Consider the following 15,921-nt stretch of genomic DNA (forward strand, 5'->3'; position numbering starts at 1 on the left):
TAAGCGGCCTTCCCTGCCTCTTTCCTTCTTTCCCTCCCTCACACACATTGCATATTTCTTAGGTTTCTTGCACATGAATACATTCTTAATTGCACTCCAGCGAATGTGTAATCAGAATATATTGTACATCAAATCGTCATAATACACAATTAGTTTTTCATCGTATATGAGGATTTAACCCCGTGTATTAATTTTTTAACCTCTTGGTCTAAGGAAAACTTTTAATTTGAGATAACTAGTTTGTGCCTATTTGTCTAGAGTTCTTTCACATAGTTGTTAGATATATACAATAATACTGTTGTCTATAAACGTCCACTTTACATTTGAGGGGTAAAATCTCTAAGGATGGCAATATATAGTGCAAGTTTGCCTAGGCAATTCACCTGGATTCCCAAAATCTGCACAATCCAGGGCAACATGGGTTCAGGGCAGGTCGCTCCTGCCTCTCACAACTACTGGATCACTATAATATGGCCTTGGATGCACTGGAAGAAAATCAAAATGCAGATGTAATATACACAGACTTTGCAAAAGCATTTGACAAATGCGATCATGCTGTAATAGCCCATAAAATACGTGCTAAAGGAATAACTGGGAAAGTGGGGAGATGGATCTTCAACTTCCTAACAAATCGAACACAAAGAGTAGTGGTCAACAGAGTTAAATCGAAGGCTGCCATAGTGAAGAGCTCTGTTCCACAAGGCACAGTACTCGCCCCCATCTTATTCCTTATCCTCATATCAGACATAGACAGATATACATCACAGCACCGTATCATCCTTTTCGGATGATACTAGGATCTGCATGAGGCTGTCATCTGCTGAGGACGCGGTTAACCTCCAAGAAGATATAAACAGTTTTCCAGTGGGCAACGGTAAACAATATGATGCTCAATGAGGACAAATTCCTACTACTCCGTTATGGAAAACTGGAGGAAATAATAACTAGAACAGAGTATACTACAAACTCTGGCCATACAATAGAGCAGAAAAATAATGTAAGGGACCTGGGAGTAGTAATGTCTGAGGATCTCACTTTCAAGGATCACAACAGTGCCACGATCGCACGTGCAAAGAAAATGATAGGATGGATAATGAGAACGTTCAAAACGAGAGATGCCAAGTCAATGATGATCCTTTTCAAATCACTTGTTCTCTCTAGGCTGGAATACTGCTGTACATTAACATCTCCATTCAAAGCAGGTGAAATCGCAGATCTAGAGAGTGTACAGAGATCCTTTACTGCACGCATAAGTTCTGTCAAGCACCTTAACTACTGGGAACGCTTGGAAACACTTGACTTGTACTCGTTGGAACGCAGGAGGGAGAGATGTATCATAATCTACACTTGCAAAATCTTGGAAGGAATGGTCCCAAATCTGCACACAGAAATCACTCCCTACGAAAGTAAAAGACTCAGCAGGCGATGCAAAATGCTCCCAATAAAAAGTAGGGGCGCCATTGGTAGACTAAGGGAAAACACCATAAGTGTCCGGGGCCCAAGACTGTTCAACAGCCTCCCATCAAGCATTAGGGGAATTGCCAATAAACCCCTGGCTGCCTTCAAGAGAGAGCTGGACAGATACCTAAAGTCAGTGCCGGATCAGCCGGGCTGTGGCTCGTACGTTGGACTGTGTGCGGCCAGCAGTAACAGCCTAGTTGATCAGGCCCTGATCCATCGGGAGGCCTGGTCATGGACCGGGCCGCAAGGGCGTTGATCCCCGGAATAACCTCCAGGTAACCAGGCTCTAATACCTGGAGTTTACCTGGAGAGAGTTCCGGGGGTCAACGCCCCCGCGGCCCGGTCTGTGACCAGGCCTCATGGTGGATCAGGGCCTGATCAACGAGGCTGTTACTGCTGGCTGCACGCAGCCAAACGTACGAGTCACAGCCCGGCTGGTCAGGTACCGACTTTAGGTGCTTGTCCAGTGCCTGCTTGAAGACAACCAGGGGTCTATTTGCAATCCCCCTTATGTATGCTGGGAGGTAGTTGAACAATCTTGGATCCCTGACACTTATTTTGTTGTCTCTTAACATGCTAGTGACACCCCTGCTTTTCATTGGGGGGATGTTGTATCGTCTGCCGAGTCTTTTGCTTTCGTAGTGAGTGATTTTCGTGTGCAAGTTTGGTACTAGTCCCTCTAGGATTTTCCAGGTGTATATAATCATGTATCTCTCCCGCCTGTGTTCCAGGGAGTACAGGTTCAGGAACTTCAAGCGCTCCCAGTAATTGAGGTATTTTATCTCCGTTATGCGTGCCGTGAAGGTTTTCTGTACATTTTCTATGTCAGCAATTTCACCTGCCTTGAAAGGTGCTGTTAGTGTGCAGCAATATTCCATCCTAGATAGAACAAGCGACCTGAAGAGTGTCATCATGGGCTTGGCATCCCTAGTTTTGAAGGTTCTCATTATCCATCCTGTCATTTTTCTAGCAGATGCGATTGATACGATGTAATATTTTTTATTTACTTTTATTCCAAGCACTTCTACCATATAATTTAATGATTTTAAATATTCTATGAGTATGCGAATCTTTCACATTGAAAAGTGACCTGGTGAAGGTGACTCATGTACAGGACGTGACCCCTTAGCTGTTTCTTGGGAGGTGAAAATCGACCTGGGTGGTGAAAATTGACCTCGGTGGTCAAAGGTGACCCGAGGGCAGGACGTGACGTTCTTTTTCTTGGGTGGTGAAAAGTGACCTGCATAGTGAAAGGTGACCCAGGTGCAAGATGTGACCCTCTATTTCCAGGGCGGTGAAAAATAACCTGGGTGGTGAAATGTGACTCAGGTGCGGGACGTGACTCCGTTTCCTGAGTGGTTTTCAAAAAGTGACCTGGTTGCATGAAGTGACCCCAACCTAACTATGGACCAATTTGGTGACCTGTGCCGAGGCGCAGGCTAACTAACCTTGGTAGAGAGGTTGATGAGGAGCAGCGTGGTGGTCTGGGTTGCGTTCCGTACTGCTGCAGCGCTGGCGTTGGATGGCACTATGGTAGCGTTGGCTGCTGCCATTATGCTGGTGTTGGTCATCACAACTGTTGTCTGGACCCTCGTTACTGATGACAACACCAAAGATGCTCTCAACACCCAGACAACAAAGCCTAGTTATTAATGCACACATACACTGTAAGACTAAGTAAAGAATGATGTGTTATTCTGGTGACTGAAGAAATTATCCTCCACTTCCTTGATCAAGCCTAATTGCTCTCCATTGCCCAGGCTTTATATGACCTTTACGAGATTTTTTTTTTTTTTTTTTTTTTTTTTTTTATTCGCCGGTATTCTCCCGGCCCGGGTCTTTTCCAAGTAGTGGTGACCCGGCCTTGGCTCCCTATCTGGGGAGTGTCTCGAGACTTAAGTCTCCCATGGGAGGAGGGACAAGTACCTCCTCATCTTTGGGACCAAGTGTCCCCAGGCCTAGCCACATTCCCCGCCCTCACGGGGCTCGTAGGGAGAAGCTAGGCCTCTGGTCTGCCATCTACCCCACCTCGAAGAGGCTCGTGGGGATGGCAGTCTTGTGAGCTGCAGATGGTAGCGCTTCCACCTAAATATGATGATAATAATAATAATAATAAATAATCTAGTTAAACATTGATTAATTAAAAGGTTGAAAAATGAATTGGTATATTTTGGCCAAACTTTAGGGGCCCCTCACTTTACGGTTTTACATTGAAGTCACTCATTAGACCTTACTAATAAGCCACTCACAAGGCCATTCACTAATTCTGCCATTAAGGTCACTTAGTAAATATTGTCATTAGGCCACTTAGTAAGTATAAGTTTACTTACCGTGAAATTACCTAAACAATTTCACTTGGTTATCATTATCATTCTTATGTCAGTCAATGGTGACTACTGCATCACACTGCTAACTGACTTGACTTACCATCAGCACACTGACATGGAACAAAACTGCTATACTTGTTGTACAAGGCGCCAGTATATTGATAGATGAGCGAGTTTTGTGGGGGAAACTTTGCGATGGCAGCGGTAATGTTGGCGTCGAAGCCGTCAGAGAAGCAGTAACAATGGTTGACCACGTATTGACCTCCCACTGCCTCCACTCCCAACACTGTAACAATACAAACAACAAAATATTCACTTTTTTTTTGTCTATTAAAATTTGCATATACTTGGCAGTTTTAATGTATACACACCCTTATCAGGGGTCTGGCTGTGTGGTTAAAGTACTGCACACACACACACACACACACACACACGTGTGTGTGTGTGTCTGTGTGCAGTCGTGCCGAATAGGTAAAACTTGCGATTTTGGCTTAAATAGCAACGCTCATCTTGCCAAATAGGCAAGCGAAAATTTATGTATACAATAATTTCGCAAAAATAATTCTGAACCTAACGAAAAAAAAATATATTTCATTGTTTGTTTATCATTAAATTATTGTAAACTTATCTAAAATATAATTAGTTGCACTAGGCTAAATTAAATTGAGCTTGTTATTAGCACACCTGCTATCTCCCACTGAGGTAGGATGACTCGAAAAAGAAGCACTTTCCCCATCACTCTGTCACTGTCTTGGCAGAGTCGTGTCGACACTACAGTACAGATGACCCTCCAAACTGCAGTATTCCTCATCCCTCCTTCAGAGTGCAGGCACTGTACTTCCCACCTCCAGAACTCAAGCCCGGCTAATCAATTTCTCCGAATCCTTTCATAAATGTTACCTTACTCACACTCCAACAACACATCGTCATAAAAAATTACCCACATCCACTCATGTATTTATCCAACCTATTTTTAAAGCTACACAACGTTCTGGCCTCTATAACTGTACTCGGTGAGTGGAACAAACTCCCGAGTACAGTTATAGAGGCCAGAACGTTGTGTAGCTTTAAAAATAGGTTGGATAAATACATGAGTGGATGTGGGTGGGTGTGAGTTGGACCTGATAGCTTGTGCTACCAGGTCGGTTGCCGTGTTCCTCCCTTAAGTCAATGTGACCTGACCTGACTAGGTTGGGTGCATTGGCTTAAGCCGGTAGGAGACTTGGACCTGCCTCGCATGGGCCAGTAGGCCTTCTGCAGTGTTCCTTCGTTCTTATGTTCTTATGTTCTTGTCTCCATTCACTCGTATCTAAGACACTCACACTAGCCTGTTGGATGTGCACGACCCTAGTGCTCGAAATCTTTATCGTGAGTGATGTGGTTCGCCTGTGTTGTCCCGACCTGGGTCTTTTCCAGTTGGTGACCCGGTAGGCATCTCCTCTATCCCTACCCTCCATCCTTTCCTAGGACGATCCCTACCCATTCTTCCCTGCATCCTATTTTACTCCATCTCCAAATGTCCAAACCATCTTAACAACCCCTCATTTGTCCTCAAATGAGGGCAAATGTGCATAATATCCATACCACACATTGCCCTCAAACACATCTCCACTGCCTCCAGCCTCATCCTCGTTGTAACGTTTAAAACCCACGCTTCACATCTATACAACAGTGTTAGTACCGCAATACTTTGGTACATTGCATTTTTGTGCCTCTAAGGACAAAGTTCTTTGAACATAAGACAGAAGGAACACTGCAGCAGGCCTACTGGCCCATGCGAGGCAGGTCCAAGTCTCCTACCGGCTTAAGCCAATGCCCCAACCTAGTCAGGTCAGGTCACATTCACCTAAGGAAGGAGCACAGCATTTGACCTAGTAGCACAAGCTAGTCAGGTCCAGCTCACACCCACCCGCACCCACTCATGTATTTATCTAACCTATTTTTAAAACTACACGTTTTAGCCTCTGTCTCCATAGCCTTTGTCGACATGTGCCTAGGACAAAATGGTAACAAACACACAGAGGGGACACAGAAACAAGGGGTCACAACTGGAAGCTGAAGACTCAGACGAGTCACAGGGACGTTAGGAAGTATTTCTTCAGTCATAGAGTCGTCAGGACGTGGAATAGCCTAGCAAGTGAAGTAGTGGAGGCAGGAACCATACATAGTTTTAAGAAGAGGTATGACAAAGCTCAGGAAGCAGAGAGGGAGAGGATCTAGTAGCGATCAGTGAAGAGGCGGGGCCAGGAGCTGAGTCTCGACCCCTGCAACCACAATTAGGTGAGTACAATTAGGTGAGTACACACACACACATACACGCATGTAGTGTATAATGGATGTCAGTAATGCCTCTCATTATCAAAGACAGGTTATCCTTACCTGTCAGAATTAATGAGAGCAAAATTGGAGGTCGTGATGACCCGCCACTGTCGCAAACCATCTCTAGCACTGCGTCTCTTGGACTCTATACCTGCAAGTACAACAAACACCTGTACACCCGTAAAACAGGGCACACCTGTAACATTACAACACACCGGCATCAAGTGTGAATGAATGAATGTGGGATTATTTACTAATAAATTATCTAAACATGTTGTATAACCAATTATATAATTGTTTCTTACACAGCCCAACTTACGCCTAGTGTGTGTACTCACCTAGTTGTGGTTGCAGGGGTCGAGACTCAGCTCCTGGCCCCGCCTCTTCACTGACCGCTACTGGGTCCTCCCTCTCCCTGCTCCATGAATTTTATCACACTTCGTCTTAAAACTATATATGGTTCCTGCCTCCACTACATCACTTGCCAGACTATTCCAGTTCCTAACAACTCTGAGGCTGAAGAAACACTTCCTAACATCCCTTTGACTCATCTGAGTCTTCAACTTCCAATTGTGACCCCTTGTTTCTGTGTCCCATCTCTGGAACAGCCTGTCTCTGTCCACGCAGTATTTTGTATGTCGTTATCATGTCTTCCCTGACCCTCCTGTCTTCCAGTGTCGTCAGGCCGATTTCCCTTAACCTTTCATCGTAGGGCATTTCCCTTAGCTTTGGAACCAGACTTGTTGCAAACCTTTGCACTTTCTCTAATTTCTTGACGTGTTTGACCAGATGTGGGTTCCAAAGTGGTGCTGCGTACTCTAGTATGGGCCTGACGTACACAGTGTATAGAGTCTTGAACGATTCCATACTGAGGTTTCGGGACGCTATTCTCAGGTTTGCCAGGCGTCCATATGCCGCAGCAATTATCTGGTTAATGTGTGCTTCTGGCGACGTGCTCGGTATTATACTCCTAGATCTTTCTCCTTGAGTGAGGTTTGCAGTCTGACCAGCTAGTCTATACTCGTCTGCGATCTTCTTTGCCCTTCCCCGATCTTCATGACTTTGCATTTGGCGGTGTGTGTGTGTGTGTGTGTGTGTACTCAACTGATTCACATAATTGTGGTTGCAGGGTCGAGATTCAGCTCCTGGCCCCGCTTCTTCACTGACCGCTACTGGGTCCTATCTCTCCCTGCTCCATTAGCTTTATCATACCTCGTCTTAAAACTATGTATGGGTCCTGCCTCCACTACATCACTTACCAGACTATTCCAGTTCCTAACAATTCTGTGGCTGAAGAAATACTTTCTAACATCCCTTTGACTCATCTGAGTCAAAGGTGATAAAGCAAATAGAATGAGCTGTAAGAAGAGGTGGTGGAGGCAAACTATATACACAGTTTCAAGAGTAGCTATGACAATCCATCGTAAGGCAAATGTTGAGTTCTCATATAAGATTTTCAGCAAATTTCTCGATATGCGAATTTAAGTTAGTCTTTTTTTTTTAGATTGTCGTCTATAAGCAAAATTTAACCAATTATAATATACCACAATGCCAACAAATTCATTGATATATAATAGCGATATGAACTTCTGAAGCTCAAACTGAAGATCCACCCAACTTATAATAATAATAATAATAATAATAATAATAATAATAATAATAATAATAATAATAATAATATTTCTTCAAGAACATGCATCATACAACTAGTACAGACCTAGCTGGCATCAGTGGCATACTATATAGAAAACCCTTGGTTATGAAGAGAATTTCGGACAACTCGGGTTAATCCTGTTCCCCAGGATGCGTCCCACAGCTGTCGTCTACTTACTGCTAAGTGAACAGAGGCAGCATCTGTAAGGAAACATGCCCAGCGTTTCACCCGTGCAGGGATCGACCCCCGGACCCTGAGTGTGTGAGGTGAAGACGCCTTCAACCAACCTTACGTTCAAATAGACGGTGAAATAATGAAATTTTCAGTCCAGTGTCAGTGGACTGTGATTTTAGCCAAAGTGATATACTAATGATGATAGAGAAGCAGTGGTGTCGGTCACTTTGGAAGAGACAGGGCCAGGAGCTGAGTATCGACTCCAGCAAATAACTCCAGACCCTCCAGAGAAAGTACTGACAAGCGTTAAGGCACATGGAATTCTGCCACTTCCCAAGATAGAACGATAACAATGTCCCCTTCTCTTTATTCATATCCCATAATGTTCATGTAGATTAGCGAGTCCTTTATCACAGAGATGTTCAGTGTGTCATCATCCTACATAGTGTTCTTAACACTATCCTCAGTGTTGCAGCACATTATTGTGTTGAAACAACAGTAATGTGTACTGTGCTGGGTTACAAAGTTATAAATGGCCCTAAAGTGTTATACATGTTCATAACAGAGAAAATGCCACGAAGAGATAATAATGAGAATAAAAAGTAATAATAATAACTCCCAAATACAGTTCGTGTAGGTGTGCGTGTGTGCATGTAGGAATGCTAATAAGTGCCACCAACACTCGGCTCCACCATGACAACACTGTCAACACACACTGCCTCGCCTCGCTGTGGGTATAGCAATCAACACTAAATTTGTCAGTACTACTTTGTACCTCTTTTTTCTTTCACACATTTGCCCCTTTTCCCACTTTCCTCACTGAGAAGTCTAGCAATAACTTGGAAGAGGGAAAGTAGTATAAAAAAATATTGCTATTTGTTGACATGTTTTGGACCATAATTATCCCAAGAGTTAATCCATTAAAAATATATATATATATAACTCGCCCTGAACCTTTACAGACATCGGCTTATTGGATTAACCCTTATACACAACACCCTTAACTTGAATGTTAGACCCAACATTGTTTGTCCAGTGATAATCTCGAGATTACGCCATTCTTGACCTGACCTTGATTGTCTCAATTCCATTGTCAAATTTGATTTTTTATTTTTATTTTTTTGCCTCTTTTCTCACTATAATGGTCCAGGACAGACCGAAGAATAGTCTGTTTTTATTATAAATTTGTGGGTTAGCTGTAAAATGTTCTACCTAGGATATTGTGAACTTCTTGTGGCTTCACACTTGAAGACCTGTGTCTGAGGCTCTCTGGGTGAACATCACCTATAGTCTGGCGGGTACCTTCCCTCAGTCTTATGGGCTCTTTCATATGTTGTAGAAGAACGTTTTGCTGTATTTCAATGTTATGTGGCACAAGGAGCACATGAACGATGCAGTGCCATGTCTCATTGTTCCTAAGTAACATCTACCGCTCCTGAGAAAGGTATCTATGTTCCACCCTGGGTCAAGTCACATTTACTCTGCACCACAAAGTTGCAAAACCAGTATAGCTACAACGTATAAAGTATATTTAAAAATATAAGTGTTATTTACAAAGAGGAACTTAGGATGGCTTTAAGGTGTACATTAATATATGGGAGCTCACCTGAGCGAGGAGGAAGAGAATGTAGTGATACCTGTGTACAAGTCGGGGAGGTACTGACATTGTATTCCCTCCCTCACTGACTTGCTCCTCCCTGACACACTAATCAATCCAGTTCCAGGGTGGTGCTGGATGAATGGCCCGTGGGACGTCAGGTAACCCAGCAACCGCACAGTGTGGCACTAGTAAATTGTGACAAAAAAGTGGAACCGAAGAAATACTAGTTTTTTTTTTTAATGGAGTGGCAGCCCAGTCTAAAGAACTTTAAAAAAAATATATGGAATGAACTTTAAAAATTATTTAATAAAAATTTTTTTGAAGACGGGACACTACGCGCATAGCTCTGTTACTGTAGCTACTAAGAGGTAATTAATAATTAATGTAAATGGAGAAAAACATTTGGAGACATGACTGAAACAATGGATAGAGGTGCTATGTTTTGACTCGGGTCCTTTTCATTATTCCATTTCCTGGTGAACACACACACACATACAGAAGGGAGTTTATCAGCCCCTCACTCCTCTTACTTGCCAGCCCTTGGAAGTCATGAAGGGATCACCTGCTCCAGGAGAAGCTGATGATCCTGTGGGAGGATCTTGGGATGCTGCTGCTCTGCACCAGGCAGTTCCTGCTATAGTCACTCATAAGCGCTCTGCTACATTGGTGTGAGGTAGCATGTTGTTGTACTACCATTTGGATTTCTCAGTTTCAAGTATGTAAATTTTATACACTAGAAAGAGGCTCATTGATTACTGTATTTCCATAATGGTGCTTCAGTCATAAAGTATAAATAAACGTTTATATATTGTGAGTATTGAACAATCAAAGATCATGATTTTGAATATTGGTTACAAGATAGTGATTTTCTATATTTGATTTTGATCTCATGATACACTACTTGTGTTCCTACATAGTAACTAATGTTTAGTCTTGCTAATATTAGACAGTGTACAGAAGTCCTGTTTAAACACACTATTACAAGCTATGAGAGTTGTTTAAAAATTATTTGTCAGTTTATCTCAGCAGTAGTGGTATATTAAAATAAGATGGTATATTACCCACATGCGCGCATGCACACCCACACACACACACACACGTGCACATGCACCCACACAGATATACACACGCACACAGATATACACACTCACACATATATATGTGCACACACCCACAGATATACACAGGCACACCCACAGATATACACACGCACACCCACAGATATACACACGCACACATATATACACATGCACACATAGATATACACATGCACAGAGATATACACATGCACACAGAAATATGCACACACACACACATACACACACAGATATGCACACACACATACACAACAGGCCTAGTGTCTAATCGACATGTGCCTAGGACAAAATGGTAACTAACACAGTATAAGCAGCTCCGACAATCATTCAAAATACCCAAAACTCCCCAGGTAGAGGTGGCTGCTGTTTCATTTCCTCAGAGCCTCTTCAGTTGATTTACATGTGATACATAGGGATACATAGAACACAGAAGTATATAGGAAACATACAGTTACACATGAGGCATGCAGGAAACACACATATATATATATATATATATATATATATATATATATATATATATATATATATATATATAAGTGGGCAAAATGATATAAATAAATAAATGCATAAAAGTACAGATAGAATGATAAAGCTGTACTAGTTGCTTACTTCGGGTGGAAAAGGGCAGTTGTCGGTTATTCAGCGCGAGGAATGGTGGAGGCTCAATCCTCTGTCACTGTCTGTTCAGTAAAGCGCTTATCTTGCGCGCCAAATCACTTCTTGATGGATGGTGTGAGCTGCTGCAGCTACTGAGCCAGGGACTCAACTAGCTTCTCTCTAGCAATAATGTAAGACTGACCGGACACCTCATTCTGTTGCTCACAGGAACCACTGACAACAAATGCGCTTTCCCTATTCTGGCCAAAAATTCTTTCTATTTCCTTGTAAAGTTTTTTTTGTTCTTCGTGCTATGCCTACTAGGATTGGGCACGCAACTCCGATTATTTTCCCTATTCGCGAAGTTTACATAGAGAAAGAAATTTGGACTGTGCTTGATGGGTGGTGGTGGGTGACCGACCCTCTCTCTCCTGCCTCTCTCTCTGCCGTCTCTTGGCCTCGTCTAAATAGGGACGGGCAACGAGAGGGTCAGACTCTCCGAGGATTACCTTTTATCTATTCATCGTGCCCCTTTCTGTCGTATCAAATAGCTCCTCATTATCTAGAGCAAAAGGTAACTTGTTCTCGTCAGGAGCCCAGTTCTGGGAAAATTCTCTTCTCTTTAACAATTCTCTCATTCTGTAGTTGTGTTTCTATGTTGAGAAGGTACGTTTTTCATTAAGGTGGTGGTATTGATCCCATTAACAGATGTGATCATTATAGCCAGTTCGGGCATTGTAGTCAGGGTCCTTGGCTCTGCGTAAGTATTTAGGATTAATGAGAGGCATTGTGCCGTCATAGACCTCTTGTATGGGCCGCTTCCTTTCTTCCTTGCGGTACTCCTCGTAATGGAAAGTCTGTAGGTCGTTCTTAATCATCTCGCGGATTGTATTTATGGCTTGATGGGTTACCTTGGTGAAGTCGTAGTGCCACGTGTGACTCCTCTTCAGGTTTTTAATTGCGTCTGGCGTCAGGAAAAAGACACCGTCCTTGCAACGCTCTTACTCATTCAAGGAGAACGCCAGCAACTGCTTCGTTTCCTCCTTAGGCTTATCTTTAAACACTTAGTTAACTTTACGGAGATAAAACCGCCTTAAGGGAGAAGGAAGATCTCTGGCGTTCGCCGTCCCGCCATTCTACCTGTAGGTACCATCATATGGTCTTAAAAGCTCACTGCTCGGCTGTAAACTTGTCCTGTAATTGTTAAATCCTGCCATTGTCCCGCTGATCGTTGAATACTTGTAATATTTGAGTGTTATTGACATGTGTGAGTAAGATTGTTGCATGCAATAACCACTCACTAGGAATATAGCAAGTTTGGAACTACCATACGCCTCCCCTCCTGCATCACTTGGGCCGCCACTACTGCATCACCTGAGCCGCCACTACTGCATCACCTAGGCCGCCACTACTGCATCACCTGAGCCGCCACTACTGCATCACCTGAGCCGCCACTACTGCATCACCTGGGCCGTCACTACTGCATCATCTGGGCCGCCACTACTGCATCACCTGGGCCGCCACTACTGCATCACCTGGGCCGCCACTACTGCATCACCTGGGCCGCCACTACTGCATCACCTTAGCCGCCACTACTGCATCACCTTAGTCGCCACTACTGCATCACCTGGGCCGCCACTACTGCATCACCTTAGTCGCCACTACTGCATCACCTGGGCCGCCACTACTGCATCATCTGGGCCGCCACTACTGCATCACCTGGGCCACCACTACTGCATCACCTGGGCCGCCACTACTGCATCACCTGGGCCGCCACTACTGCATCACCTGGGCCGCCACTATTGCATCACCTGAGCCGCCACTACTGCATCACCTGAGTCGCCACTACTGCATCACCTAGGCCGCCACTACTGCATCACCTGGGCCGCCACTACTGCATCACTTGGACCGCCACTATTGCATCACCTGGGCCGCCACTACTGCATCGCCTGGGCCGCCACTACTGCATCACCTGGGCCGCCACTACTGCATCACCTGAGCCACCACTACTGCATCACCTGGTCCGCCACTACTCCATCACCTGGGCCGCCACTACTGCATCCCCTGGGCCGCCACTACTGCATCACCTGGGCCGCCACTATTGCATCACCTGGGCCGCCACTATTGCATCACCTGAGCCGCCACTACTGCATCACCTGGGCCGCCACTACTGCATCACCTGGGCCGCCACTACTGCATCCCCTGGGCCGCCACTACTGCATCCCCTGGGCCGAAACTACTTCATCACCTGGGCCGCCACTACTGCATCCCCTGGGCCGCCACTACTGCATCACCTGGGCCGCCACTACTGCATCACCTGGGCCGCCACTACTGCATCCCCTGGGCCGCCACTACTGCATCCCCTGGGCCGCCACTACTTCATCACCTGGGCCGCCACTACTGCATCCCCTGGGCCGCCACTACTGCATCACCTGGGCCGCCACTACTGCATCACCTGGGCCGCCACTACTGCATCACCTGAGCCGCCACTATTGCATCACCTGGGCCGCCACTATTGCATCACCTGGGCCGCCACTACTGCATCACCTGAGCCGCCACTATTGCATCACCTGGGCCGCCACTACTGCATCACCTGGGACGCCGCCGAGTTGCTTTTGGAACTTCATCAAGATCTACTTTATTTTTTCTGGTGGTGGTAGTGAGAGACGCAGGTTAGGTTTGTGCTTTTTATTGTAGTTTTTCCAGCCTGCTCACACAGAGGAAGTGGCATTTACGGTGATCACAAAAGCAAGCTATCAAATTCATTTAGCTGTCCATACAACGATCTGCATGTGGTCTTCCTTAGTTATAAACTAGAAAATGGTCTGCGTTGCAGTTGCAGTATAAGTGGCCCCACACAGCTAAACAAACTTCACAAGGTCAGTCGGGAGACTGACTTCGATATAGTTTTTTTTTTTTAAATGTTTACCAAAGGTCCGGGGAATGGCGAGTGTGGCTGCATAAAGTACGGTGGAACCAAAAAGATATAAGTTATCTGTAGAGGAATCGGAGGAGAAATTAGGAAAAGTATAGTACTGTATGACATGTTTAAAATACCCAATTCAGATGCTCAAATTGCCACCACAGTCAGCAGGTAGATACATACATGAGATGGAAGTATAGGTGAGGACAAATAGGAAGCGCGTCTGTCAGGCGCTCAGTAGACGGAGGATCAAACCTTCACCGCGTCTTGCGCTGAATGACCCACATGGGTTAAGCGCTTAAAATTAATAAAAAAAAAAGAAAAAAAAATACTTGTTTGAGAATCTAGGGATGCTGGTGATCAAGATACGTTTATAGACGTATAAGAGGGTGAAAAAACTCTTGACTCGCCTTTGCAAAAGTCACTCTGCGACCCTGAGAATAATTAAGTTAAAAAATCACTTAATAAAAGTAGTGACGCAGTAAGGATGAAGTCAAGATCTTTGCACATTAGTTATAGACAACAAGCCTGAAGGAAATATAAGCCCACTGTGCCACTTGGCCAAATAGACACAAGCTGTGGGATAGTAAATTGAATGAATGGAAGGTTGGAAATGTGTAACATTAAAATGCACATGAAGTGTGCTTTGATTTTGTCTCTGGAGGCAGGGAAGTAAAATGCAGTGTAATGTGTGGGCCGAGCAAGGAAAGTGGGGTACAGACTGTAGAGATATTGGCAGCTAGCAAAGAAAGGGAGGGCTGAGAAAGGAGAGTTTGTTCAAGTGATGGAGGAGCCTGTAAAAATAGGACTGATTGGTTGTGTCTGGGAACGTTAGAGTAAAAGTGTGGGGGGGGGGATGTATTTATGAGATAGAAACAAGTGTAAGTTTTGGGTGCTTGGTCAGAGAATCTAGTTTGTGAAGGGGTGGTTACGTAGTTGCAAGGTCTCAAGGCGTAAGGGTTTGGAGGTCTTTGGGATTGTGTTCTAAGTGTCCCAAGCGACAATTGAAGAGGACCGTAGGTTAGGGGACATTGAAGATAACAGATGGAGAAGTGGTAACATCATTAATGGAAACTACAAAAAAGTTGGCCCATAGAAAACCTGGAAGCTTTCTACAACAGATGGGAACATAAAATGTCTGGGCTGAATGGTACTGCCCTTGATACTGGCCATGTAGTCATAAACTGTAAGGCTGGAGGTGATGTCCTGGTAGTCAGTAAATGTGGGGCTGATAGTGCTGTCCTGGGAGACAGTAATGGTGAAGCTGGAGGTGCTGTCCTGGGAGACAGTAATGGTGAAGCTGGAGGTGCTGTCCTGGGAGACAGTAATGGTGAAGCTGGAGGTGTCCTGGGAGACAGTAATGGTGAAGCTGGAGGTGCTGTCCTGGGAGACAGAAATGGTGAAGCTGGAGATACTGTCCTGGGAGACAGAAATGGTGAAGCTGGAGGTGCTGTCCTGGGAGACAGAAATGGTGAAGCTGGAGATACTGTCCTGGGAGACAGTAATGGTGAAGCTGGAGGTGCTGTCCTGGGAGACAGAAATGGTGAAGCTGGAGATACTGTCCTGGGAGACAGAAATGGTGAAGCTGGAGATATTGTCCAGGGAGTCGGGAATTATACGCAGGAAGGAATACATATAAATGACCTCATAGGGGACAGGAGCCATAGTAGGGAAACAAGTGTAGTCAAAGATAAGATAAAACCAATATTGCAAACTAGAAATACCGCAGGAAATAGCAAACAAGAGGACTCCAATAGCAATAGTGA

General features: G+C 44.6%; 1 protein-coding gene and 1 long non-coding RNA gene across 5 annotated transcripts in view; one reads left to right on the forward strand and one right to left on the reverse strand.

Annotated features, from left to right (window-relative positions):
- LOC128696640 (CUB and sushi domain-containing protein 1) overlaps positions 1–15,921 on the reverse strand; it is a 58,367-nt gene that overhangs the window by 34,908 nt on the left and 7,538 nt on the right. The window contains exons 1-4 of one of the 4 annotated variants that reach the window (XM_053787971.2): positions 10,066–10,210; positions 6,168–6,258; positions 3,889–4,074; positions 2,910–3,058 (exon numbers count right to left, since the gene is read on the reverse strand). In XM_053787971.2, the coding sequence (XP_053643946.1) occupies positions 2,910–3,058; positions 3,889–4,074; positions 6,168–6,228 (396 nt within the window). In that variant the 5' untranslated portion in view covers positions 6,229–6,258; positions 10,066–10,210. Of the gene's footprint in view, positions 1–2,909; positions 3,059–3,888; positions 4,075–6,167; positions 6,259–9,541; positions 10,004–10,065; positions 10,211–15,921 lie in introns of those variants that run through there. The other 3 variants (XM_053787962.2, XM_053787979.2, XM_070090295.1) reach the window with 3 other exon arrangements.
- LOC138853477 (uncharacterized) overlaps positions 1–15,921 on the forward strand; it is a 30,042-nt gene that overhangs the window by 2,059 nt on the left and 12,062 nt on the right. The window lies entirely within an intron of this gene.

Source organism: Cherax quadricarinatus, chromosome 31 (genome assembly GCF_038502225.1).
Source record: "Cherax quadricarinatus isolate ZL_2023a chromosome 31, ASM3850222v1, whole genome shotgun sequence".
Classification (NCBI taxonomy): Eukaryota; Metazoa; Arthropoda; class Malacostraca; order Decapoda; family Parastacidae; genus Cherax; species Cherax quadricarinatus.